Raw genomic sequence first — 27,186 nt, forward strand, 5'->3', positions numbered from 1 at the left:
ACAGTTTGAAAGGGAATAGGTAACTCATAGAATTCCCAAAGGAAGAATAAAATACTTTTCAAGCCTAATGACTGAATGGACCTAACACTTAATTGACAGTTCTTAAGAGGGGTTTTGAAATGGAAATGCATTAATAAAACAAATGCTAGGATTTATTCAACTTTTAAATTGTGGCTTGTTTCTCCTGGGCATTACTTTCCCTTGGATCTATAATTTGGATGTGACCTGTTTTGACAGCAGTTTTGAACTTCTGCAGTTTGGAAGTGACTTATTTTGACAGCAGTTTTGAACTTTGTAGGGCTACTTATCAAGAGGTCTGTTTGGGTTTTCCTTAGTTAAAATAGAAGTGAATTTATGTAGCTCAAGGTTGAATTGTGGAGTCCTTGGTGCTCTCTGAGCTTTGATTTTTGCTTGTAGATGATGTTACCTGACTAGGTAACATCATCAGAATTTCTTTAAAAAAAAAAAAAAGCATGAAAGTTTAGCCTTTAGTAGACTTTTATGTTTTCCTTAATGCTTTATTCATATGAAGTCATATTTGACTTCTAATCAGGCAGTTTGCAATATGCCACTCATGAAAGGGTACCTTCAAAAATGGTTAAATCTTTTCTAGAGAAAAGTAGAAACTTATCTAAATTAAGGTTTTTTTTTTATACTGACATGATTCTAGCAGATGTATCAGTCACATCTGTCCCAGCAGACAACACAACCTGTAGTGTTCCTTTTCTGGAACAAAATTTGTTTCTCTGTTCCTGTCAATTTATGTACAGCTCTTCCTTATTTATGGAGAGCAGAGTCATATTACTGAAGCAGGCACCTGTAGGCTGAATAAACAAACCAAGAAGGAAAATTCCTTTTAAAGCTGTAGTTCTTTCAGGAGAACTATTGCCTGTTTTAAAGAAAGCAAAACTTTATACTTAATTTTTTTAAAATGGTTGTTCCATTATCACACTTCTGTATATTTCTCTTAGCATTGGAAAGATGCATGCTTAATCAGATTATAGAATGATGAGCTTGATTTTGTGGTACCGTGAAAGTGAAATCTGTCATCCAATTTGAAAGCAAATGAGATCAGGTCAAGAATATAGTTGAACTGGAAAGCCAATGTCTAAAATGTAATTCTTTTCTTGAAGTCTCTCTCCCCACCCAAACCTGAAGTTCTGATTTTTTTTCTAAAATTACCCTACAATAGATTAAGCAGCTTTTATGCTTCTTATACAACCTTGAAGGAACATTTTAAACAAAAGGTCCATTATTATCATTATTGAGCTGGCTAGGTGGTCAGTGGCTAAGACGCTGAGCTTGTCGATCAGAAAGGTCAGCAGTTTGGCGGTTTGAATCCCTAGTATAGATCTGCGTGAGCAGGGGGTTGGACTAGATGACCTCCAAGGTCCCTTCCAACTCCGTTACTGTTACTATTAATATCAGTTGTTTACATCAGTTCAAAAGTGCAGTATATTCAGGGTTTGTCTTCCCCTTAATGTGCTTCCTCTGGCTAATTTCTGATTATGGCTCAGTTTTTCTATTGCTCCTTAAAGTAAGTGGTGATGAGTTGGAAATGGCATTGGCACAAAAAATTGGCATTTGTGTTTACTTTTCCAGAATCAAGTAGAGAGTCCTAAAACATGGGGACAGTCAATTATGTTTTCTTACGATTTAAGGATCAGTGCCATATATATCATGTTGGGTGCCTAGTCATTTAAAATAAAAAATAAGAAGCTGGTAGTATCACACCAGATAATTGCAATAGCTTCCTGTGTTTCAGTTAGACCAGTGTATGTCAGGGTTTCCCAATCTTTTAGCCTAATGAGTAATGTTATAATCTGAAAATATGTGCAAGCTCTCAGGCCATGTGGCTTTCGGAAAGGGAAAGCTTGCCCTTTCACAAAATAAATTCTCAGAAGTTACAAAGCACCACTTTTATCAGAATGCTAATGGTCACCACATCTTGTCCTCCTCCAGCAAAATGTTCTTTCTCGGAAAGTACTGTGGTATATTATATTCTGTTACAGGGATAAAAACTTATTCAATGTTAGTATATTGTTAAAAGCCAGTGTCAGTTTAGATGATTTGACAATCAAGATGAAAACAAAATAAACCTGGAGAAGAGTGCTTTACTTTGCAGCACGTAATGTGAAAAAATCTGAGGAACAGAACATTTGTCAGATCTGTGTTCTTTGTATTCTCCCTGCCTTAGTTTATTTTGCTTATAGTAAAAAAAAAAGTATATAACAGGGATAAGATACCAAGGGCCCTGTAGGTGTTATTGAGTCAGAGCTTGAGAAGAAGTCTAGCTTTAGAATAGTGTTTACAGAAACTCAATATTCTATATTTTCAATTCGTCATACTTTTTTGTACTTTTTGTACTTTTTTGCCTCCTAAATAATAACTGGAGAATTTCTCTTCATACAGACCTCTGATGCTTACTCAAGGTGCCTACTATAAGGATATTAGCAGAAAGCTTTCATCTTGGCTGATGCTGGTTTTTAAGTCAAACCATCAAGTTTATTCTCCTTAGTAATTTTGTCTGCCTCCTATTTTTTTTATAGAATGTGTATGTGAACATAAATCGCATAATGTCGGTAGCCAATCGTTTGGTGGAGTCCGGTCACTATGCTTCACAACAAATCAAGCAGATTGCCAACCAGTTGGAACAGGAATGGAAGGCATTTGCTGCAGCCTTGGATGAACGCAGCACCTTGCTGGATATGTCAGCTATTTTCCACCAGAAGGCTGAACAGGTCAGTCATTCCACAAGACCAGAGGATGTCTGTTGGTTTTCCAAGGTATCATTTAATTTTATAATTGGTTTAGGACAGTGATTGCGAACCTTTTAGACAAAGTGTGCCCAAATTTGAAGGTGTGTGCATGCACTCGCCAGAGCGCCGGAAACCAGACGACCGGCAGGCTGAGCTGGGGTGACGGCGCACGTGCCCACCGAGAGGGTTTTGTGCACCACCTCTGGCATATGTTCCATAGGCTCGCCATCACGGGTTTAGGACAAGAGTAGACAGTGTGAAATTCTGAGACACTATAGAGCACGGATGTTAAACTCGCGGTGTCACATTGCCATCACAATTGTTTTTCCCCTTCACAGAGCTGGAGTGGGTTTGACGCATCCGGCCCACGGGCTACAAGTTTGAAACCCCTGCTATAGAGCATCTCAATTCTTTTACTAAATTGATGATTGCAGTTGTCAAAAGTGGCAGTTTCCTGCTATTTTGAGACACATGCCAACTATAGAAGTCACGTGCAAACCATATTTCTAATAGTTTAAACAGCTCAGCCAGGAGGAAGAGGCGTGGTTATGCAAATTCAACTCAGTCTCTGGCCAACCAGATAGAAGTTAACCCATTGCTTGGACTCTCTAAGCAGCTCACAGGAGAAAGATTTCCAGAAACACAAATGAATATTCCCTTAGATGTTGAGAAGAAAAGCATGGGTCTTACCTACTTGGTATCTCACTTAATCTGCTGGGACCCTCAGCTTCTCCTATAAATGTTAGACACAGCCCCCTGGCTGCCAGAATATTCTCCATCCTGGTTAGAATCAAGGGACCAGCTTGTATATTTGGCTTGCAGAGGCATTGAGAGGAGAGAAGACTCCTTTCAGCTGGTGAATCACTTAAAGTTACATGCAGCTGTGATCTGGGATCCACCCTCCTAGATCTTGCTTTGGGCAGCAAGAAAGAGCATCATTGTGGTTTTGCTACTTTGCAAAACTACACTTTATTTTTGCTAGAAGAGACAAGGAAACTCCCGTCTTGATTTTCTTGCTTCCTCCTATAAAAATTACACAAGGAAAAGGAATCAGGGACTACTGAAATCTTTTTTTCTTTAAAGCTTCTAGCAAGGAAAGGCCTGAAAAATGGATCTTGAGGTAAGATTTGTCTGTACCTGCTTTAAGGATTATTGATCTGTAAATTAAGAATTCTCATAGGTTCATACTCAAGGTATATATTGTAAAGAGTCTCAGAATTGAGCTGAGGATGAGTGAAAAGCAGGGACAAAACAATGCTTTGTGCAGATTCATTTTCCATAATTAGTAACATTTATAATGCTTAAGCAATCTCCCCTATTTAACATTTCAAAAAAGTAATAAATAAATATTTCATCCAAGGCAAATACTTCACTTTGGTTCTTAGCCATTCTTTTTGTTATGTAACAGTTATGTGTTGCTTCTAATGACTTAAAAACCTAATCTGGAGAGAAACTGGCATAGAAGCTAAACTCATGCTCCTGAGTGGCCTATCTCCATAACTAGAATGTGACTTTCTTATGGCTATATAGTGTTATAAACTTACCTGTGTGATCTATAGTATTGTTTCTATTATAGCAGCACTGCTTGAGCTACTTTTATTGAGGGAAATGGGAGACCAGTGTTCAGCTCTATTGTCTTTGATCATTAGAATACTGTTTCAGTTGCTTGCTCCAATTGTCCAGAAATAGAGAAAATATAGTATCATATAATTCCTGGTGCCAGCCCTCTTTAGTCCCAATGTGTATGCCAGTACTCATGATGGGAACTGCAGTCCAAAAGTATACACTTCCCAGAGTCTCTGTGAGGAAAGTGGGCAGTTTTTAAATGTGATATACAACTAAGTATAAATATTCAAGGGGGCATAACTTTCTTACCTGATACTTGTGTCCTAAATTGGAATCATATTGGGACAATCAGGACTTGTGCGCAATCACGTAGGACAGTGATTCCCAAACCTGGGTAAATTATCCAAAATTGGATAAAGGTGTCTTTTCACAAACCCATTACCCATCACAGCAGAGACATTTAAATTGACTTAAAGATTGACATGTGCACTAAAATATATTCAAAAATCGCCCAAAGTATTCTTATAAAGATGAAACTGCTAATAGTAATTTGTTGAAATGACATAAACATCACTCAACAATATTGTTTTTATAATTCAGGTCCCTGAGTTACGACCATTCATTCAGCAGTTGTTATGACAGTGCTGAAGGAAGGGACTTAGACTGTACTGAAAATTTGAGAAGATTTTCTGATAAATGGTTTTGGGTAATGAAGAATCAAGTCTGGAGTTTTAGGGATTTCCTTTGCTTGCTGATGGCACAAGACACACACAAATTATCCCCTTCCAGGCTGCTGCTATTCCTCATTACCAAGCAGAGAAACATTGCCCTGACAACTTGATTGAATCTCAGTCATACTTTAAACACCCAAACCAGGCCCCTGCTTCCTGCTAATCATACAGTACATATACACACTAAAATCAACTCCCTAGTGTAATTGGGGTTTTCTAATGGTTAAGAATTCAGTTCTGCTATTCTTTATAACAACTTCCTTTGACATTATTGTCTTTTCTTTCATTTAAGCAATGAAAGATAGGTTGGCAGGGAGGCTGATTATTTTGGGAAAGATCATTTGACTTCAAAGATCCAATCCAATGAAAATTGTATTTTCCAAGGCTTGTGTCAAAAAACAAAACAAAAAAACAACCCCTAGATTTTCTCATATTAGAATGAAATAACTGCCACCTGCTTAAATTATATTTCATTACCAAGGGCCTTAAATGAATGCAGTGAATGTGATATAGCTGGGAAACATTTCTTCCAAATTAGAAAATGATCTGTTTTTGATCTGAGCACTTTAAACAGGTCGCTATCTTTTGCCTTGAGAACTGGCTTAATGCAGCCACAAAAACTGCAGATTGCTGGTTTGCAAAGTAAAAATAGCAAGGCTGAGTTGTGATGCAAAAAGTCATGAATTCAGGTAGCATGTGTCTAGGTTTGCTACAGGGAGATGATAAGTTTCCCCTATTACAGTATTGAGAGATTAGTGAAATGTGAAGAATTCCACAGATGCTAAATATGTGCCTATATATAGAAAATTTAATATATAGTATCCCCCCAAAATTGGACAAGAACCCTACCTGAAATGATACATATTGAGCTAGGTGACTTCATCTGTATATACAAGTTGATCTATACATTCATATCTTCTGTGCGTGATTTACCAGTCGTGTTTGCTTCCTATGGCTTTGTCACTGAGGTGAGTTTATTTGATAATAGAATAATAGAGTTGGAATGGACCTTGGAGGTCTTCTAGTCCAGCTCCCTGCTCAAGCAGGAAACCCTACACTGTTTCAGACAAATGGTTGTCCAATCTCTTCTTAAAGCCTCCAGTGTTGGAGTACCCACAACATCTGGATTCTGATTAATAAAAACTGATAAAGATTCTGCCGATTAAGATAAAGAGGTACTTTCTACTTTCCCCAGGTCAACACCACGTAAAAGATGTCATCATTTTGAGTATCATTGTATCGCTGAGGCACATATAAATAGTACAGAAATTGTTGAGGAAAACAATTCCCTTCATCTACCTTAAAACAGGAAGGTGGGTTCATTACCTCCAAACAGGGGTGGGCTGCTGGGGGTTTGCAGGGGTTCGGAAGAACCCCTAGTTAAGATTCTGTGCAGTTTGGAGAACCCCAAAATTCCACTCCTGGCTGGCCCCGCTTACCCTGCCCCTCCCAGGAGTCCCCATGCAGCCCATTTTGGATGCAGGTAAGTGTAGGGTGTGTGCGGAGGCTCAGGGAGGGCGAAAAATGAACCTACTGGAAGTTCTGGGCCTCCAGAGCCTGGGGAGGCCATTTTTGCCCTCCTGGAGGCTCGAAAAAAGCCTCCAGAGCTCGGGGAGAGCAAAAACGCCCCTCCAGCTATGCTGCAGGAGGCCAACTAGGCCACGCACACCATGGCCACCGCCACCCAGCAACCGGGCAGAGAACCCCTTGGTAAAAATTTTGAAGCCCACCCTGCCTCCAAATGCCATTGAATTGTGTGGGATATGTATCCAAATAAGAGAAAAGAAGCGATTTGTTTTTATTTGGCTTTTTTTCTGTGTAAAAGCTATTCCTGGAGAAATAAAACTAGAATGTTTATGAATTGACCTCATTAATTGTTTGATTGGCTACTTAATTGTGTACTTTCTCTACACAAACAAGAAAACAATCCATGAATTGCAAGTTATTGTATTAATGCAATGTCTCTCTTGAGTGTGTACAATATTGATGATGGGGATGATAGAAGCAAATGATTTGATCTGATTTTCTGGTGCCAGAGATTGCAGCTGAACTCTTTTGGATGCATTTGGAATTCTTTTGCATGTGAATTGAGGTTTGGCTTCAGATTATTTTAATGTTTCCATATGTGTTTGTTTCCTCTTCCAAGCCACTCCATAGTTAACAAAGAATTCTCATATTACTAAAGTGTTTGTTTTCTTTTTAACAACCATTTCTGTTTTGCAGAGTACAGTGAAATGAATTGCTAATTTTTTTGAAACGCAACTATTTTTATGTTTTAGAGGAGCCAGAGTGGAAATAAACTCGAAATTATGTTAGCAGCTGAAAAACTTTCTCTAATTTTTAATGGAGGAAGAAAAACTTACCTTTGAAGCGAAGAGCACATTTTCTAACAAAATATGCTTGCTCGGATAACTTTATATTGGTTCTTAGTGCTTGTAGTGAATAAGTTTTTATTTCTCCTCCTAGTACATGAGTAACGTGGATTCATGGTGTAAGGCCTGTGGTGAAGTGGAGCTTCCTTCAGAACTGCAAGATTTGGAGGATGCTATTCACCATCACCAAGGAATATATGAGCATATTACCGTGGCATACTCTGAGGTAGGTGATATTCTATTTTCTGCTTGTAAATACAATGTTTGCTATAAAAATATACAATGTTTGCTATAAAAATATACAATAGTGTTCACACATTCAGCAAAAAAATAAAAATAAAAATAGGTTCTCTGAACAAATCATAACTTTTATTATTTTACTGTGGCACAAGATTCTGTGGACCAGAGTTCATTTTATCGCTTATGTGTTTGTGAGGAAGAAAGCAAAACTTGAAATGGATTAGGCTGAGAAAAAGTGGTTAGCCAAAAGTCACCCAGCCAGCTTTCATACCTAAGAGGACTAGAATCCACAGTCTCCCAATTTCTAGGCCAGCACCTGAGTCACTATGCCAAACTGGCAATCAGTCACATATGCCAAGCAACTGTGATTTAGAAATTTTATGAAGAAGATTCTGGTCTGCAAATTGTGTTCCTTATGGGAATATGTTTGTCCTTAAGGTGCTAAATTTGCAATAGCAAATATTTATCATATTTAATTGATATGGAGTTTTGATTTCAGCTCTCTGTTAAGTAAACCCTTGAAGTAAAACAATATTAAATATGTGTGAAATGATGCAATTCTTCAGTCTTCAGTTCACTTACTGTGCTAAGCCATGATTTTAAAATGGTTTGTTGAATAAGCCACCATGGCTGCATTCAGATATACTGCTTCTGCTTTTGAGAACAGTCTCCTCCCCCAAGTTGTTCTTTAAAGCATCTTTTGTAGAAAAAATATCCTAGATAGTAGGATTTCTGTTTTGGATGTTGGTCACTGACAACATACATTTATAGGCTGCAACTGTGGCTCTTATCAAATTTGCCCAAAGAACTTTGGATCCATTGCCAAAACTGGTCTCTCCAGCTTCATTTTGGGTGATAATCCAAAAAGATTAGAAATATTTCTTATGCTCTCACCTCAGCTTTTAAATAACAAGAAATCATATGTCAGATGTAAATGCCTTATTCTCCAATGTGTAAATAATGTATATATGGAACATCAGAGGTTAACTTATTCTTTGGACTTTAATGTATTCATAACTTACCACTCCCATTCCTAGCTCCACCCCTTGTATATATAAGGAGCCACCCTCACCATTCTCATTGCTTCTACCTTGAATATTCAGTGAATATAGAATGCCTATCATAATTAAAAAGAAATATATTTAAAGCTCTAACTCCTATTATCTTTATTGAGTCTGATCCTGAAAATATTGCAACAATCTGGTAGCAGAGGATGGTTAATTGACTCAATAAGTAATTAAAAATGTCCAAGAAAGATAGGCCCAACACCAGGGCCTACAGCAAAGAAATAGAAACTGATCAAGAGATGATCAACGAATCCACCAATGCGATTTCGAGAGAATCCGAAGAATACACCACTGAAGAAGAAGAACTAATGAGTGAAAATAATGACCAGAAAGAAATCGAAATAGAAAATAACGAACTCAGGTCAGAGATATTAAAGATACTAAAAAGCCAAAAGAATGATGAAAGTCTCATCGCGGACCTCCAGGAGATGCTGAAGAACAGCGGAGCAGCGAGAGAGAAAAACGTCATTAAAGAAAAACCCAAAGATCAAAAAACCGTAAGTGAGATGACTACTGAGAAAATAGTTGTTAAAAAGAAAAGATGTGATCCCGCGCGAAATTTTGAATGGCAGCCATCTTGGTTTCAACGAACTTCAAAAGAGAATGGAGCAGAGCCAATCAAAACGCTCAGTTCAAAATTTCTGGCGCGAAAAACACTATCAGACGAAGAAAGTGAGAAAGAAGTCTCAAACTCTTCAGATGATCTAAAATCAGAAAGTGAAGACGATTTAACAAAATCTCAAGTAAAATCAGCAATGAAAACACTTTTTGCTGCTTTTGGGCCAAGACTGAAAATTACCAAGACATCTACGAAGAAGCAAGAAATCAAACCGGCGACTCAAGACCTGCACGCTCCCATCCTGACTTCGAAAGCGACGACGCCCGAGCCCAGAGAGCCATGCCGATTTCGCCCTACACCACAGACAAGATCGAATATCAACGCACACAAAAAGAAGAAAAGAACCGTCGCCACCACCAGAACCCCAAAAACCGAGCCAGAGACCGACTCATCTGAGGAAGAGCGGATCGAGAGAGCTGAAAGGGAGAGAACCTTCCACGACGCCACCAAAGAAGAAATGAGCAACGCGCATGTGCGAAACTACGTAGACGACCCAGAAGGACTTGAACTGGCCAGAGAACCGCGCAGACTCATTGCAAGCATCCCAATGCCGTTCTGTAATTTCCTGCACTTGAGAGATCACGGACTGCCCCAGGTTGTAAGTAATGGACAGAATAATGTAGGTAACTTACCCAGTGACTTCCCAAAACTTAGAATTGATGGCATTAATTTACAAGAGTGGTATCAACAGCTTCAGGTTATTTTCATGAAAGAAAATTTACTATTCTTTATAACTAGCCCTCCAAGAAGACCTTGGACTTTAAAAATAGATTGTTTACATCATAGAGCATTTTTCATAATAATATCTAGCGTGTCTCCTGCAATGTATCATAGCATCAAACCAAACCTAACTGTATCAGAAATAATTCAATGCATGTTTAATCTATTTCACAGCGATAGCGTAGCTACAACCACAAGAATGTCTAAGGATTTCTTTTCCTCTAGAGTAAAACCAGGGGTTTCTATAAGTGAGCATTTGATAAATCTAAACAAAATAAGAGCTGAGCTACAATTGAGGGGGGAAGTGATTTCAGATCAAACAATGAAAAGTGTTATTATCAATTCACTTGATCCATCATGGGATAGCTTTATGTCACACTTAGATACCATTAATTTGGGATATTTATCCATAGAAAGTCTATCTAACAAATTGATAGCAGAAGACAATTCAAGAAAAAATCGATCCAGTAACCAAACAGACCACAAACCTTTTAGGAAAGTAGTCTTTCAAGATAAACATAATGAGGCCTTTAGATGCTACAATTGTGGATCCAGGGAACATAGTAGAAGAGACTGTCCCAAAGTCTCAAGAGAGAGACATAGGCCAGAATATAGGAGCAAATATAATTACAGACAAACTTCCACAGATAGACACAAATATAGAAGTCCACCAAATTACAAAGAAGGTAGAGGGGGTAGAGAAAATTCAAAAGAGAGGAAATCTGGGTCACTGAATGGGCTAAATAAACAAGACAGCACCAGAACACAGCAGGATGAAAATAACAATTGGCTTATTGATTCTGGTGCAACAAATCACACCACCAACAACAAAAGTATATTATCTTCATTTATAGAAGATAAGTTTGTGATAAAGGTAGCTAATCAAGAAAAGGTTCAAGTACTAGGCAAAGGAAATGTGACCTTGCCTGGTCTAGGGAAAATAGAGGGGGTATTATTAATCCCAGAAATACCTCACAACATACTAAGTGCCATAAAATTAAGCAGAGAATCTGATATCAATATAGTTTTCTCAAAAGGGAAAGCAACTATAGAAAAGAACAAAACAAATGTAGGTACTGTAATGATAAAAGGAGGTCTACCCTATCTGATAACTAAAGAAAGATGTTTACATAACATTGATTCAAATATGGAAGATTGTATTGAAGCAGATGATGAAAATGTCAGTAACAGTGACAATGATGAGTGTAGAATAACTCATGATCACAAAAATACATACAAGGAAAAGAAACCAAAAATAGGTAAACCAATTCATGATGAGTGTGCTCACATCTTACACAGGAAGTTAGGACATGCAAGCTTTCCTGTAGTACAAAAAATGACTGAACACGCAGAAGGTGTCAAAATAAAAAATTGTGAAAATTATTTGGAATGCTCAGTATGTAAATCCACCAAACTAAAAACCAGTCCCAGACCAAAAAAATCTAACAGATCAACTAACAATATTTTTGATTTGGTACATATGGACTTAGTTGGTCCATTAAGTCCCTCAATTACCTATAGAAAACGTTACTTCCTAACAATAGTGGATGACTACAGCCGATATGGTTTTGTTTACACATTAAAGCACAAGGATGAAACATTTCAGAAATTTAAGGAATTCTACAAACGTATAGAAACACAACATAATATCAGAATAAAGCAAATTATGACAGATAGGGGATGTGAGTTCATGTCTAAAGAATTCTCCCAATGGTTAAAGGATAGAGGAATGTTACATTTCACGTCCAATCCTTTTTCTGCATTTCAAAATGGAGTTGCAGAGAGGAAAAATTCCACACTACAAACCATGATTAGGTGCACATTAGAGGATGCTGGTTTAGGCAAACAATTTTGGTCAGAGGCATTACATTATTCGAATTACACTCAAAATAGAACCTGGTCCAGTATTGTGAATAAGACACCATATGAGGTGATGTACAATAGAAAACCCAAATTATCACACATGCACATATTTGGAGTCACTGCAGACGTACACATACCTAAACAATTGAGGAGAAAGGGAGAAAACGTATCCAGGAGATTAAGATTCATGGGATACGAAACTGGAACCAAAGGGTACAGATTTATTGATAGTAATAACAAATTTATAGTATCCAGAACAGCTGTGTTCCATGAACAGGCCAATTGGTCAAAATTGCACCTTAATGAAATATTTCCTAATAAATGTAAAGATACGATATCTTGCGAGGAAGGAACAACAGAAAATCAAAATATTAACAAAAGTAAGAACAAAACCAAAACTTGGACTAATAGTCAGCATAAAATAAAGACAGATACATTAACAAAAAAGGAAGCTAGATATTTGCATGATAACCATAGCAAGCCTGAAAGAACTATTAGAAACAATAGAAACCAAATACCAAATAAATACAAAGATTACATAATGCATATGAATGGAGAACAAATAACACCTAATACATATGAAGAAGTATTGAAACTTCCACATGAAGAAAGAGAAAAATGGGAACTAGCTATGGAAAAAGAGATGGAAAGTTTACAAGGATTAAATGTATTCACACCTGCGATCGCACCTAAGGATAAAACAATTATAGGTACCAGGTGGATTTATAAAATTAAGAACTTAGAAGGAGGCAATACCTTATACAAGGCTAGACTAGTTGCACAAGGCTATGCACAAAAATATCCAGAAGACTATACTGATACATATTCACCCACAGTGAGAACAGAGAGTGTCAAAACAGCCCTTGTAGTAGCATCTGCACTCAATCTGGACGTATTCCAATATGACATACAGACCGCATACTTACATGCAAAATTAGATAAGGAAATATATGTAAGAGCACCACACAGTCAATACACTAATAAGAACGAAATTTGGTTATTAAATAAGAGTCTGTACGGATTAAAGCAATCCGGCAAAAGATGGTACGATTGCTTGGTAAAAGTACTTAAGACCATGGATTTCAACGCCACCACTGCTGATAATTGTTTCTTTGTAAAAAAGAGTAATGATCATATTGAATTTGTATTAATTTACGTGGACGATATTTTATACATTGGAAAGCATAAAGAGAGCAGGGAAATCTTTGTAAATAAGTTAAATGAACACTTCTCACTGAAATCTCTGGGTAAAGTGAATAAATACCTCGGTGTGCAAATTAACAAAACTAAAAGGGGATTCAAACTTACACAGAAAGATAAAATCATCGAACTCCTAAACAAATGTAACTTAAATAATGCCAAAACCTGTGACACCCCTATGCAAACTGATTTTCTTAGAAACACTGATGAATCTTCCCCTGAGTTTAAAGACAACACATTTTACAGATCAGTTATAGGTTCACTCCTTTATATATCTAATTGGACTAGGCCAGATATTGCATTACCTCTCAACCTATTGTCAAGATATGTTAGTAAACCAACCTTGTATCATTGGGAAGCTGTCAAAAGAATTCTAAGATATCTGAAGGGTACATTAGATTTTTGTTTAATGCTGGAACCCAATAATGACAGAGAACCAAAAATTACTTGTTATGCTGATGCAGATTGGGCTGGTGATACATCATGCAGAAAGAGTACTTCTGGTTATGTTTTTCTATTGAATGATTGTCCAGTTTACTGGTATACTGGTAAACAAGAACTAGTAGCCACTTCTACTACAGAAGCGGAATATGTTTGTTTGTCCAAGGCTGCAAATAACCTTGTATGGTTCAATGATCTGATCACTGATGTTTGGAAGAAACCCACTTTACCATTTATTATGCATGAAGACAATAAAGCGGCCATTGAAATATCCAGATCCGATGCAATTGGACAAAGGTCCAGGCATATTGATATAAAGTTTAAGCATGTGAGACAACTGTCTCAAGACGGATTCATTAAAGCAATACATTGCGATACTTCTGAACAATTAGCTGACATATTAACAAAACCCTTACCTTCTAAACAACACAAATATTTAACTTCTAAATTATATGTATTATATTGTCCTGAATCAGAATGTAATTGGTGTTGTGTAACGAACCGGCATTTAGAGGGGGATTTGTCAGATGTAAATGCCTTATTCTCCAATGTGTAAATAATGTATATATGGAACATCAGAGGTTAACTTATTCTTTGGACTTTAATGTATTCATAACTTACCACTCCCATTCCTAGCTCCACCCCTTGTATATATAAGGAGCCACCCTCACCATTCTCATTGCTTCTACCTTGAATATTCAGTGAATATAGAATGCCTATCATAATTAAAAAGAAATATATTTAAAGCTCTAACTCCTATTATCTTTATTGAGTCTGATCCTGAAAATATTGCAACATCATATTTGTTCACTCCTTTTTTCTTTTTTTGTTGTTGCTATAACTAAAAACATTCCTGCCTTGCATTAAATTATATGGCTTCTGTTCCTTTTTTAAATTCAGTGGCTGAAATTATATCATTTTTAAGCAATGTCTGTTGGCTATTTTATAACAATTTACAGTATATTAACAGTTCAGGCTTACTGCTGCTCCAATTATCACCAAAAAATAGAAATATAGTGCTGGTGACTTTGTGATTAAATAAAATTATTTCAATCTTCTACTTCCTGTTGTCAGGCCTTATATTTCATTATGTCTCTGTAATAAGATCAAGGACACTTTTCTATATCACAGCAGTGGTGGGATCCTGCGTTAATATAAACTTGACATCTCACATTACTCTCACTGCACTATGAAGGCAGTTCCTCATCTCCTTTAAAGAATAGGGGGGAAATGAGCATCTGAATCAGCACTTTATAGTTTGAGTTAATAGATAACATTGCTAGCTAAAATTTCCATATCTCTAACTTTGAGCTGCGTTGGTAGCAGTAAATCAACATTTCCCATCAGGATGTGTTGATACAACTGAGTTATCTTTTTGCTGAAAAATGTGTATAAATCATAACTGATAACTAGTCAAGGATTATTCTTGTGATCTTATGCAAAAGTAGCAGCCATTCTTATGATATTAATTGAGTACCAAAGCCCACTCTTTAGGTAACCAAACCACAGGGTTTGGTTTGCAACATGCAAATCAAATACTTTTTTTTAATAGAAAAAAGGAGGAAATTTTCTCCTTCCAGGATTTTTTTAAAAAATGTGTCAGAAAGAAATTCAGGCAGGCTGCAAATCTTCCCTTCCTGGTTCTTTTTAAATGGGATTAAATTTTGTACATAGGATTGTACAAAACATTTAATTCATGAAATTTCATGAGAGGTGTTTTTGAATTTGTTACTGTTTTATTTATTTTTTTTAATACAAAACAGTCTGCTCTGAGCATTATGGAAGGATTTCGAATTTGAAAACAAAATGCTTCAAATTTGGAACACCTCTGTTTCAAGCTTGAGATGCTTCCAAAAAGACTTCAAAATGCTGTTTGCCTTTGAAGCAGGGCATTTTGAAGAATTCACACTCAGAATCTTTTAAAATGAAACATTTATCTATTTATACAGTTCCATTTATTTGAAATAGTTTAACTATTTTAAATAAATAATTTGTTTATTTGATATTTAAATAGTTTAATAGTTTGACTATGTATTTTCTGCCAGTTATAAAATCTATTTGACTGGCCCTCCCTAAAAGTAATGTTATTATTATTATTATTTTTTTAAAAAAAAGCTTCCTTAAATGACAACTTCCCATTGAGACATTCATTTTTCAGTCACACTAACCATTAAAAGGGAAGAAGGCAAGCTTGTACAATCTGAATAGTGAGCAATTTCCTTTCCTTTCTAGGAAGTGAGAAAAATATCAAAGCCCTGTTTCTACATATATAAAACAGAATTATGAAGATAAAGGAACAATGTTCTCTTCAATAAACCTCAATAAATTGTAGCCAGAAGATGTGTTCAGTCAAGCCTCAGACTGATTACAAAATACTTGTTCCACCACAGTCATATTTAAAATTTGACTGAAGACAGATGGCGAAAGTAACTCAATTTATAGCAATGTTGCATGGTCCCCTACAGGCATTCCCAGGCACCCTGCTGAAGAAGACTTAATGTTTAAGCAGTCTGTTTTCAGTTCGCTCAGGCTAGATGCTGAGGAGAGTTTTTAGTCAAATTAGCATAAGAAACCTTGATGGTGAGCAGTCGCCTTCAAGTATGTCTCATTTTAAGTTTAATTCTCTGTTTTAGTCTACTTGCATTTGCATGTTTTCGAACTGCTAGGTGGGCAGGAGCTGGGGCAAGGAAGGGTGCTCACCCTGTCGCGCGGCACATGGGTTTCAAACCCGGGCTGTCAGCTGGGAGCTGACAAGCTCAGCATCTTTAACTGCTCTAGCATCAGATATGACTGGAAATACAGGAAATTCGTTACCCTGTTAAGGCAGCATCCGCTTGGCCAGAAACGTCTCCATGACTTTGTCAACTTTTGATTCTGTTAGAAGGTATCCCTCTACCTTTTCTGCACTATTATCTCCTTGTTTGCAGAAGCTCTTGAGACATAAGGATTCTTTCTGCATTACATACTATAGCTATAGGGATGCCAATATATAACTAAAAATAATCCAGTCTGAACCAATCAACCAGAGGCTTTTGTCTATCTGGAAACTTCTGGGAAACCTTATATTTTAATATTTATTAATACCGTGTCATCTTGGGAACATGGATGTTGTGCCAGCATTTAATCTGATGCATACTTACTGACTAAATAACTTTATCAAATGATGGCAATTTTCCCCTGTGCATGCTGCAGCTGAAAACTTTTGTTTTTCAGACTTACACAGAGAAATGTGTAAATGTAACTACTATAAACCTAACATCATCTCCCTCTTTCCTAAGACAACATTTGTGGAGACAAATTTGTAAATATATATGCTATTCTTGTAAAGATATATCTAAATGGCAAAACCGGTGTTGCAGTTCCATATTATAGAACTCTGCAGCCAGTATGTATACACCTTCATTCTTACTTTCTAGGTAAGTCAGGATGGGAAATCACTGCTTGACAAATTGCAACGACCTTTGACACCTGGAAGCTCAGATTCGCTCACAGCTTCAGCCAACTATTCCAAGGCAGTACACCATGTCCTAGATGTTATTCATGAAGTGCTGCATCACCAGAGGCAATTGGAGAACATTTGGCAACATCGAAAAGTTCGCTTACATCAACGGCTTCAACTCTGTGTCTTTCAACAGGATGTACAACAGGTCAGTCCATATCTCCTGGTACTGGGGATTCTGTGTGGAAATGCATGCAGAGGCTACCCATACCTTCTTGATCTAAGGGGACGTTTTAAAAAGTAAAATTCTCAGTCAGTGCACTTTCATATTATCTTGGTTTGTTCCAATTACAAAAGTAGGCTAAAATAAAATGCTGGAATTGAAGAAAAAGGAAGGGTGGTACTGTAGAACTGATATACTGATATACCAGTAGATTTCTGCTGGACAGCTGGCAATTCCAGGGCTAAGTACCATCTAAAATATCCTGTCTGATCCTGTTTGTTGAAAATTGAAATGAGCGTTTCCTATAAAGTCTGAATGAGAAATATCTCAAAAACTTTCTCCTTGAAATGTTACCCCTCTTCTCATTGGTAGTGTGATGCCACTCACTTTGAGACCTTCAGTGCATCTGCAAATATTAAGTGAAGCTCTTGCCACCAAAATGTAGATCAAATACATGTCTTTGCTTGTGTGTTCTTATGTACTGCAAAGTATGGTGGCCAGAGACATCAAAAACACAAAATTACTGAAGAGTTGAAGAAGAGCGCTCTTTGAGGAGTCAGATTATTTCCAAAGTCTAGTTGGATATCCCGAGGTACACAAAAAGAGAATTAACTCTAAAATATAAACAGGGAGAAGCACAAAATAAAGCAATAGCATTAGAAAGGAGTTAGCATCGGCAGGACCTATTTGTCTGGTAAATCACCCCAACGATCACCCCAACGATGCCCTTGAAGTGATGTCCCGGTGCCTGGAGGCCGTACGGATCTGGATGGGGAGGAACAGGCTCAGGCTCAACCCATCCAAGACTGAGTGGCTGTGGTTTCCGACGTCCCGATATAGTCAGTTGACGCCATCACTGACTATTGGGGGCGAATCATTGGCCCCCACGGAGAGGGCTCGCAACTTGGGCGTCCTCCTGGACTCACGGCTGTCTTTAGAAGAGCACTTGACGGCCGTGTCCGGGAGGATTTTTCATCAGGTTCGCCTGATTCGCCAGTTGCGTCCCTTTCTGGATCGGGACTCTTTACGCACGGTCACTCATGCCCTTGTCACCTCCCGCCTGGACTATTGCAACGCTCTCTACATGGGGCTCCCCTTGAGGAGCACCCGGAGGCTCCAACTGGCGCAGAGTGCGGCCGCGCGGGTGGTAATGGGAGCGACATGGCGTTCCCATGTAACACCTCTCCTGCGCGAGCTGCACTGGCTCCCGGTGGTCTTCCGGGTGCGCTTCAAGGTTTTGGTTACCACCTTTAAAGCGCTCCATGGCTTAGGACCCGGGTACTTGCGGGACCGCCTACTACCACCAATAGCCTCCCACCGGCCGGTACGCTCCCATAGAGAGGGGCTCCTCCGGGTGCCGTCAGCCAAACAATGCCGACTGGCGGCCCCCAGGGGGAGAGCCTTCTCTGTGGGGGCACCTACTATCTGGAACGAGCTCCCCCCAGAGATACGGAGGATCCCGGATCTGCGCACCTTCCGCCGCGCCTTAAAGACCTTACTATTTCACCAGGCCGGCCTGGCCTAATTTTCCCCCTCTTTTATAAAAGATTTTTAAAATTTTAAATATTTTTTAGTATTTATATATTCAATTTTAAATTGGTTTTAAAAGTTTGGGGTTTTAAATTTGTCGGGGCCAAAATTATTTAATTTGATTTTATTCTATTTTTTAAATTTTGTATTGTATGTGTTTTTATTGTTTGGCTGTGCACCGCCCTGAGTCCTTCGGGAGTAGGGCGGTATAGAAATCTAATAAATAATAATAATAATAATAATAATAATAATAATAATAATAATAATAATAATAATAATAATAATAAAATAAAAGATAAAAACAGTAGAAACCATATAATCAGTATATTAATTCCCACTGCCATCAGGCTCAATTTAATTAACTAGGAACTAATGAGGAATTAAAGTCCTCCCATTACATATGGAACTGGCTCCTCCAGTTAATAAAGACCTGAAATAGTTGATTTTGGGAGCCAGATGGGAGATGTGTCCTTCTGGAACTCGTGCTACAGAGTACCCTTTCCTCTTCCTTGGGTTGCACAAGCTTAGAAGAATCCTAGATAGCATTGTCAAATGTCGTTCCATTCCATTTATTTCAAATGGTTCTACCCATGAATATCCTGATCAAATATAAGTCAGGTCATCCATAAAGAAATCTGTAGAAAGCATCTATGGAGCCTGTTGTCATCTCACTACTCTCTTCTCTCCATAAGAGAACCCGGTCACTTTAAACTAGTTGGCAGGTGTTTATAGACAAAACAAGAATGGAGAACATCTGTAGAGATTCTCAGTCATCCAGGTCATGGTTGTCCCAAAGGTGCTTTTTCAGGAGGCAACTTACCAGCTGTCTGCAAGGAATATAAATCTTCCAATTCCCCACTATCCTGTTAGAGTTGAAGAAGATTCTTGGATGAGAAGTGAAACATCTTCAAAGAAAAAAACAAAGTCCAGTTGCCTCCTAAAAAAACACCTTTGGGATAAGAATGGAGAACAAACATTTTTGCTATTCCTATTACCAATGTTAAGCCCAAACCTGAGTTTGTGTCACTGTTCAGTCATGTTTTTACCTTATGCCATCATCACTTTAGAAGCCTTTTTAATCACTTCAGCTCCTTGATATATCAGTGAGCTGCCTGATTGGCAAGTGGAAAGGGTCCTTGTAGAAATGCTCTTATCCAGAACTATAATCATTTCACACTGCCAGGGGCTTAATCAGATTCAAAAACAGAACTGTCTGCCAAATCATCAAAAAAAAAAAAAATCCCTAAGAAAAGAAGCAAGAATTATCAGGTGTCTGGTGCAAACCATCTTTAATAGGAGTTTTGTGCTTATGGAAAAGTAAGGAATCCACAACTTCGTCCAAAAGTGATGTGAGCATAGCAAAAGACTGATATCAGCAACCTCCATGATGACATCTGCTATGAAGTATATATCAGCTTCAGCATGTGCCTACCTTTGTGAGTTACAACCAAAATTACATGCAGTAGTTCTACGGTCCCCGTTGGAGGCTACAAATTCCCAGGGCAGTCCAGCTCCTATTTCCAGGGCTTGGAGCCTGAAGTTCCCAAGCTCTGCACTATTCAGTGCTTCCTTCAGCAACCTAAAAATGAGGCTGAGGAGGTCTTGGAGAACTTATTTTGGGCAGCAGGGTTGTCAGTGCACCAGCAGCAGTTCTACCATATCCCTCTGGACCAACTTCACATACAGGCATTCCTATAACCTCTGGAACAGTGTAATCACTGTCAAAGTCTCACAAATTATTGCAGCATCACTTCCTTAGCAGTGGAAGAACCTGAAACCCAAAGACAAAGACCTCCAATAGGACCATACCCCCTAACTGCCCAATCCGTTTTCAGTAATGTAACCAGTGTATTGAACACTCAAATTAATCATAATCTTTTTGAAGTAAATTGAATGTTTCTGACATTTTGAAGAAATGTAAAATTGAGACTTTATTAGGCAACTCCTGAAGTCATCTGTTGGCAACTACTCCCCAAATTTAATCTGTGGTGGTGTCTACTTTTTTATCTATGGACAGGTTTTATTTTTATGATTGGAACTTCTAGCATATTGTTTTATCTGCATAGATGAGTAGCACCTGTTTGGGCAAAAGTGTCACTGGTGTAAACTCTTGTCATTGTTTGCTTTCATTTCAATATTTTGCATATACTTGGAGAAGGAAGTTTTTGTGAGTTCTAACACTTCCCAGATTCTGAAGGGAAAGGGGCTTAATCCCTCTACTCCGAGAATATAAGTGATCTCCATATCTCATTTGCCAAATATATTTCAAAATTGCTAAACCTGCATATTCTAACATTATTCTTGTTCCCCAAAGTCATCTCAAATAAAAAAGGCTTTGCGGAAATAAGTTTTGACTTGTTTTTCATACATGATAAAATAATCAGCATGAAATGGCCAAATCGGACAGCAGTTTATAAGAGAAAAAATACCCATCTGGAGGTGGACTGTCTGTCTGTCTGTCCAACCAATCAACTACATATTTTTGTCAATTTAAGGCATTGTACCTGTCTAATCTCCCATCTCCTAATATTCCCCACAACAGCACTTTGTGGTGTTTGAGAGAGAATGACTGGCCCAAAGTTAGCCAGCTGATTTTTGTGCCTGAGGGAGGACTAGAACTCACAGTCTGGCTTCTAATTCAGGAGAAGCCACTACCCCAAGTTGGCTAGGGAAAGGTTTGTGGTTCAGATGAATACCATGACTTATAGATTGCATGCACAAGAAGTGACTCTGGCCAGCCTGCAGAAAACAAAGTCAAAACAATAGACATTTCTAACACAATACAATAGATTTGATCAACAACAGAGCCTCCTCAAGATCTCACCAGTCCCCTGAGACCCCCAGGCCTAATGACAAAGCCAGGTTTTGAGGAATTTCCAGAAAATAAAGTATGATGGATGTGATCTGACTTTGGGGAGGGGCAGAATTTATAAGGTGAGCAGGTGAGTAGATCCCTGACAGGTGGGATCTGCAACATGGCCTTTCTTGCCAGATCTGATGGGATGAGCAGATGTAATCAGGAAGAGACAATCCTTCAAATAACCAGACTCTGTGCTGTGAAGGGCTTTAAAGGTCAAAACCAGCCCTTTGAATTGGACTCAGAAGCATGTTGGCAACCAGTGCAGCTCACAGAGAAGAGGTAACGTGCACATAACCGTGCATGTTTCTGCATTTTGCACCAGCTGAAGTTTCTGGATACTCTTCAAGGACAGCCCCATGTAGAGCACATTGTAATAACTGAATCAGAAAGTGACTAGGACACGAGTAACTGTGAGCAGAGCCCTCCAGTTCAGGGACAGGCATATCTGGTGCACAACACAAAATTGTCCAAAGACTCTTCTAGCTACAATCACCACTTGCTCTTTTAGCAGGAGTTGTGAGCCCAAGAGGAACCCCAGATTGCTCACCGGGGCCATACAATTCAGGACCATGCAGCACCAAAAATGGCATAATCTTAGAACCAGCATGCCTCAAAACCCAGTACCACTCTTGCCACAGTTCAGCCGAAGCCTGTTGTTCCTCATCCAGATCCCCACAGCCTCCAGACACCTGGGTGAGACTTCTTAATTTGCCAGGGGCAGAGATGTATCATTGGATATCATCAGCATAGTGATGATATCTCACTCCATGGCAACAGATTATCTCACTAGGTTCATAATAGCAGTGGGATCAAAGAGTAACTTAGCCTGTCTATTGTAATACAGCTATTGGACAGTCACTGGGGACACTCAGTTCAGCTTCTACCTCAAGCTGTGGGAATTCACTGAGTGACTTTTCGCCATTCACTTCTTTCATGCTAGTTTATCTCATATCTTTCCCTATTGTTATTGGAGGAAAGGAAGGGAGATCCAGTATAAGATGCCTTGAGCTTGTAAAGAAAAGGTAGGATACAACTGTAACGAAATAAAAATATGGTTGGTGTGTGCCTCCGAAAACTTTCATATGTTGAGAATGGAATTAGAATGAAAATTAAAGTAGACTAGTAATTCTAAATAATGGCCTTAGCATATGCTTGGAAGCTCAAATTGTAGTTTGGATTCTAAATTGCAATAATCTACAATAGTGCAACGTTTGAATTAGATGTATTGTTTTAACAAGGTTTTGAGTTGTTGCTTTAGATTCATAGAGTCCACAATTGCCAGATGATGAAAGAAAATGGGCTCATTTTTTTTGACGTGTTGGCTAAGTACTTCCTTGGAATATGACTAAGGCAGAGGCATAAAGATTCTTTACAGAGTTGATGACATAATGACAAAGGCATGGTTTCCTTTTTTTCCCTTTGCTGTCTTTTGTGGTTATGCAGGATATTAAACAGTGGTACTGAGAACTTGAAGAGCTGTGCTAGCCCAAATAGTCAACATTAAATCAAAGGATCAGAAATTAGATTCAGCAGAAGTCATACGCTTTTCTTGTAATATTTTTTATTTTGTTATATCTTTGAGGGGTACTTGGTCAGGGCAGACATGTTGTATAATGAATTTTAGTCAAAAGAGTGAGTATATTATCTGAAGCTAATTTAAGCAGATGCTTGATGAATAAGGGTTCCCTCTGCAGGCTCCAGGGTGAAAGTTGACTGGTACAGGACATGCCATTCCGCCAAACATTTCTTGTATAGGCTGAATTAAGGCTTCATATTCATGGAAGAGCTTCTTAGTTGTACAAATACTTGCTCATATGATGTATCTGTAGAGAATTTGCAGAATAGAGAACATCTTGTTTCAGTTACTGCTTTAATTGCCACAGTATAGGGATGTATATGTTGGCTTCAGTTCCCAGAATGTTTAGTTACTGAATAGATTCTGATTACTAAAATCATTGGGACTTGAATGGAATGGAAAGAAAGTGAATGGAAAGAAATTTTTGCCAGATGGTTCAATTGAAATCTTGCATTTTATGGTTAAGCACAAAGGGGCAGCTCCTTAGGTCAGGGTAAAATTACATTTCAGTTCAGTGATTTTCAAACATTATGTCCTCAGGGACTCTTCTGTATGAATTTGTCTGCCAAGGAATTTTGTAGATAGGACTTAGAATCTGTGGTTTACAGAAGATACTGGTGATATTCCTGCATGCACAGTCTATTGGATAGTGGTATGGAAAATTAATCTCTTAAAGCAATGTAGAATTTAGAGGCAGCTCCGTGTATCAGTATTTGAGATGGGGGAGTGTTTTTTTTTTCAGGATAATTTAATTTAGTTTTCCAAATTTTTCTGACTGTGAGAATGATTGCTGGAGTAGCTGGACTTTTGCTGATTTCAAAAGAATGCTTTTTCTATTATCATTACGAACTCTGGTGAGAGAAATTGCCGCCAGTCTGGATGTCTGAACTACTGGACTTATAACAATATCATCCAGGTAGTGGAAGTTTTTATACATATATAAATCCTAAGGTAGAATTCATATGGAGCAGTGGTGAAATGTAAAATTTGTTACTACTGGTTCTGTGGGTGTGGTTTGGTGGGGGGTAATGTTCCTGAGTGGGCGTGGCCAACTTTTTTTAAAAAAAAACTTTTAAAACCATTTTTTCTTCAACCTCTTCGGACGAAGAGGTTGTAATAAAATGCTTTTAAAAGCCTCTGACAATCCCAGCTAAATTGCCTAATCATCCGAGGCTTTTTTTCTTTTAAAAACATTTTTTCTACAATCTCTTCGGCTGAAGAGGTTGTTTAAAAAAAATGCTTTTAAAAGCCTCTGACGATCAGGCAACTCAGCTGGGATTGTCAGAGGCTTTTAAAAGAAAAAAAAGCCTCAGAGGATCTCACAGCTCAGCTGGGCATGTGGAGGGCAGGGATTTTTGCTGCCGGTTCTCCGAACCACCCGCCACCATTGCTACCGGATCGGGCGATCCGGTCCGAACCGGGAGTATTTCACCCCTGATATGGAGTGAGAATGTTAATAATTGCTGGATTTTCACTGACATTTCAGTGAAATATCCCTGGAATATCTGTATTCCATGATACAGTAAAACATTTTAGTCTATTAGGAAAATAATGAATGATAACTTTAGCTGATTTATCCTATTGTGTTCCACAACAGCAGAACCCATTAGAAGAAACTTACAAATATACAGTTGGATTTGGTTCATAATGATCTCTCTTGCAGGTGCTGGATTGGATCGAAAATCATGGAGAAGCTTTCCTTAGTAAACATACAGGAGTTGGGAAATCTTTGCATCGAGCCAGAGCACTGCAGAAGCGCCACGAAGACTTTGAAGAAGTGGCTCAGGTAGGGGCTCACCATTGGCAATATTCTTGTGAAAAAGATCATGGCTGGATATCCTGCAAGGCGCCCATGCTTTCAAGCTGCGGTGTTTGCAACCAGTTTGAAACAAACAACAAGGAGATGCAACTGGTTGCAAACATTGCAGCTTGAAAACATGGGTGCCTTGCAGGATCTGACATTTAACCTTTCTTCTTCATTTGTCTCCCCAGTGCTCCTCTCCATCCAGTTTTCTTTCCCCTTTAATGAAGATAGCCCTTTCCTTCACATCACTTCCATTTTGTTTCTCCTCCTCCTCCCTCTTTACTCTTTCTAATGGAACATATCCATGAGGCAGTTATGTGTCCTTGAGTAAAAATGTTAAATATATTTAGATGAGAGAATCAAACGCATTTATAAATGGAGTAACTTATTTTACAGGTGATTAATTTTAATTGGCAGTTTTTAATTCAGTAACCAATTTTTTTTTATAATCCTGACACACAGATATAAGTTTGTTACTCATGTATTGGGGAAAGGAGAGAATCTAATACAGGTAGTCCTCAACTTACAACAGTTTGTTTAGTGATCATTCAAAGTTACAGTGGCACTGAAAAAAGTGACTGATGACAGTGTTTCACCTTTACAACAGTTGTAGCATTCCCATGGTCACATGATCAAAATTCAGATGATTGGCAACTATTTATGACAGTTGCAATTTTGCGACTTTCTGACAAGCAAAGTCAATGAGGAAGCCAGATTCATTTAACAACTATGTTAGTAACTATTCTGCCCCAGCTATGGACCCCAAAGAACACAGCACACACAAAGTTTATACAAAACTTAAATTTACTAAAATAACTCAGTCTTTTACAAACAAAGGCTGTTAAGAAACTTTCTTAACAGCCTACAAAAAACCAAAGATAAAGTAATCACAATCTTACTAAGGTTGGCAGAAAGCCCAGAAGCAATTTTGCAGAGAATCCAGACGTGAAGGAGAATGAACTAAAGTTGTTCCCTACAAATTACTTCAGTCGGCGTGCCTCCTTAAATAGGCTAAGGGAGTGGCCAATTAGCCCAAGACTTACTCTCGAGGAGACCTCCTCTTGAGGAGCCACTCCTGCCTTTTGGCAGCTCTGCGCGCCCCTGCATCGAGAAGAGGCTCCTCCTCTTCGTCCTCTTCACTTAAAGATGCTTCTGGAGGTTCTGAAGATCCTGGCTGAATCCCTGCCTCTGGCACCACATCTTCGCCAGCCTCCTCATTGTCTGACTGGAGTGCCAGCTGCACAGGCTGCTGGCGAATCAGCTACAATCCACACAGGCCGCTAATGGGCCACAACACTAACTTAACAACTGCAGTTATTCACTTAACAACTGTGGCAAGAAAGGTTTAAAATGGGGCAACTCACTTAACAATTGTCTTGCTTTGTGACAGAAATGTTGGGTTTAATTGTGGTCGTAAGACAAGGACTACCCATAGAAGGATGTTAAATTTAAAACCTTTCTCCCCATTGGATAAATCCAGTAAATAGCCACATATATGCAATAAATAGAGAGATGGTATATCCAGAAGCCAAGATGACTAAAACACTATATAAAATCTCTTCTAAAGTATACTTTAAAAATTGCACTGAAGAAATCTGTTTAATTGTTTTTCCTTTTTTTCTGCCAAAAACATCTATATAATGTATTTGTTATTTGTTGAACTTGTACCTTGCCACAGTTACTGTACTCTCAGCAACTTACAAGGTATAAAAACTGTTAAAACATCCACCATAAAAAAGAACCAGACTAATAAAGGTAAATAAAAATTATAGAGATGGTGCCACTCAGGCAGTCAAGAAAATGCTCTCCCAAATAATCCAGTTTTCAATAACTTCTTGAAAACTAATAAGGAAGAATGCATCTACTGGGGAAGAGGGTTATAGGAAGAGTCTCTGATCAGTGGCTGAATGATCTAAGAATAGGGGATATAGACATCAAGCCCTTGTCATGGTCTGATCATTCTCTCCTTCACATGGACTTTCAAGTCACTTCCACCCACTGCAGGGAGATGGAACCAACCAAATGGTTCCGTCCCAGGCGCCTGATGGACCCCGAAAGGTTCCTGATGGAGCTTGGGCCATTTCCTGAGACTCTGGCTCACGACTCGACTGAGGACCTGGTGGTCGCCTGGGACAGGGTGGCTACTGGGGCCTTGGACTGCGTCGTGCCTTTGCGG

General features: G+C 38.5%; 1 protein-coding gene across 2 annotated transcripts in view; it reads left to right on the forward strand.

Annotated features, from left to right (window-relative positions):
* Positions 1-27,186, forward strand: part of TRIO (trio Rho guanine nucleotide exchange factor) — a 263,174-nt gene that overhangs the window by 107,125 nt on the left and 128,863 nt on the right. For both annotated transcript variants that reach the window (XM_034411889.3, XM_034411890.3), the window contains exons 7-10: positions 2,550-2,741; positions 7,523-7,654; positions 16,995-17,225; positions 24,870-24,992. In XM_034411889.3, the coding sequence (XP_034267780.1) occupies positions 2,550-2,741; positions 7,523-7,654; positions 16,995-17,225; positions 24,870-24,992 (678 nt within the window). The remainder of the gene's footprint in view (positions 1-2,549; positions 2,742-7,522; positions 7,655-16,994; positions 17,226-24,869; positions 24,993-27,186) is intronic.

This window comes from Pantherophis guttatus, chromosome 3 (assembly GCF_059756535.1).
Source record: "Pantherophis guttatus breed Tessera chromosome 3, ASM5975653v1, whole genome shotgun sequence".
NCBI classification, from domain to species: Eukaryota; Metazoa; Chordata; class Lepidosauria; order Squamata; family Colubridae; genus Pantherophis; species Pantherophis guttatus.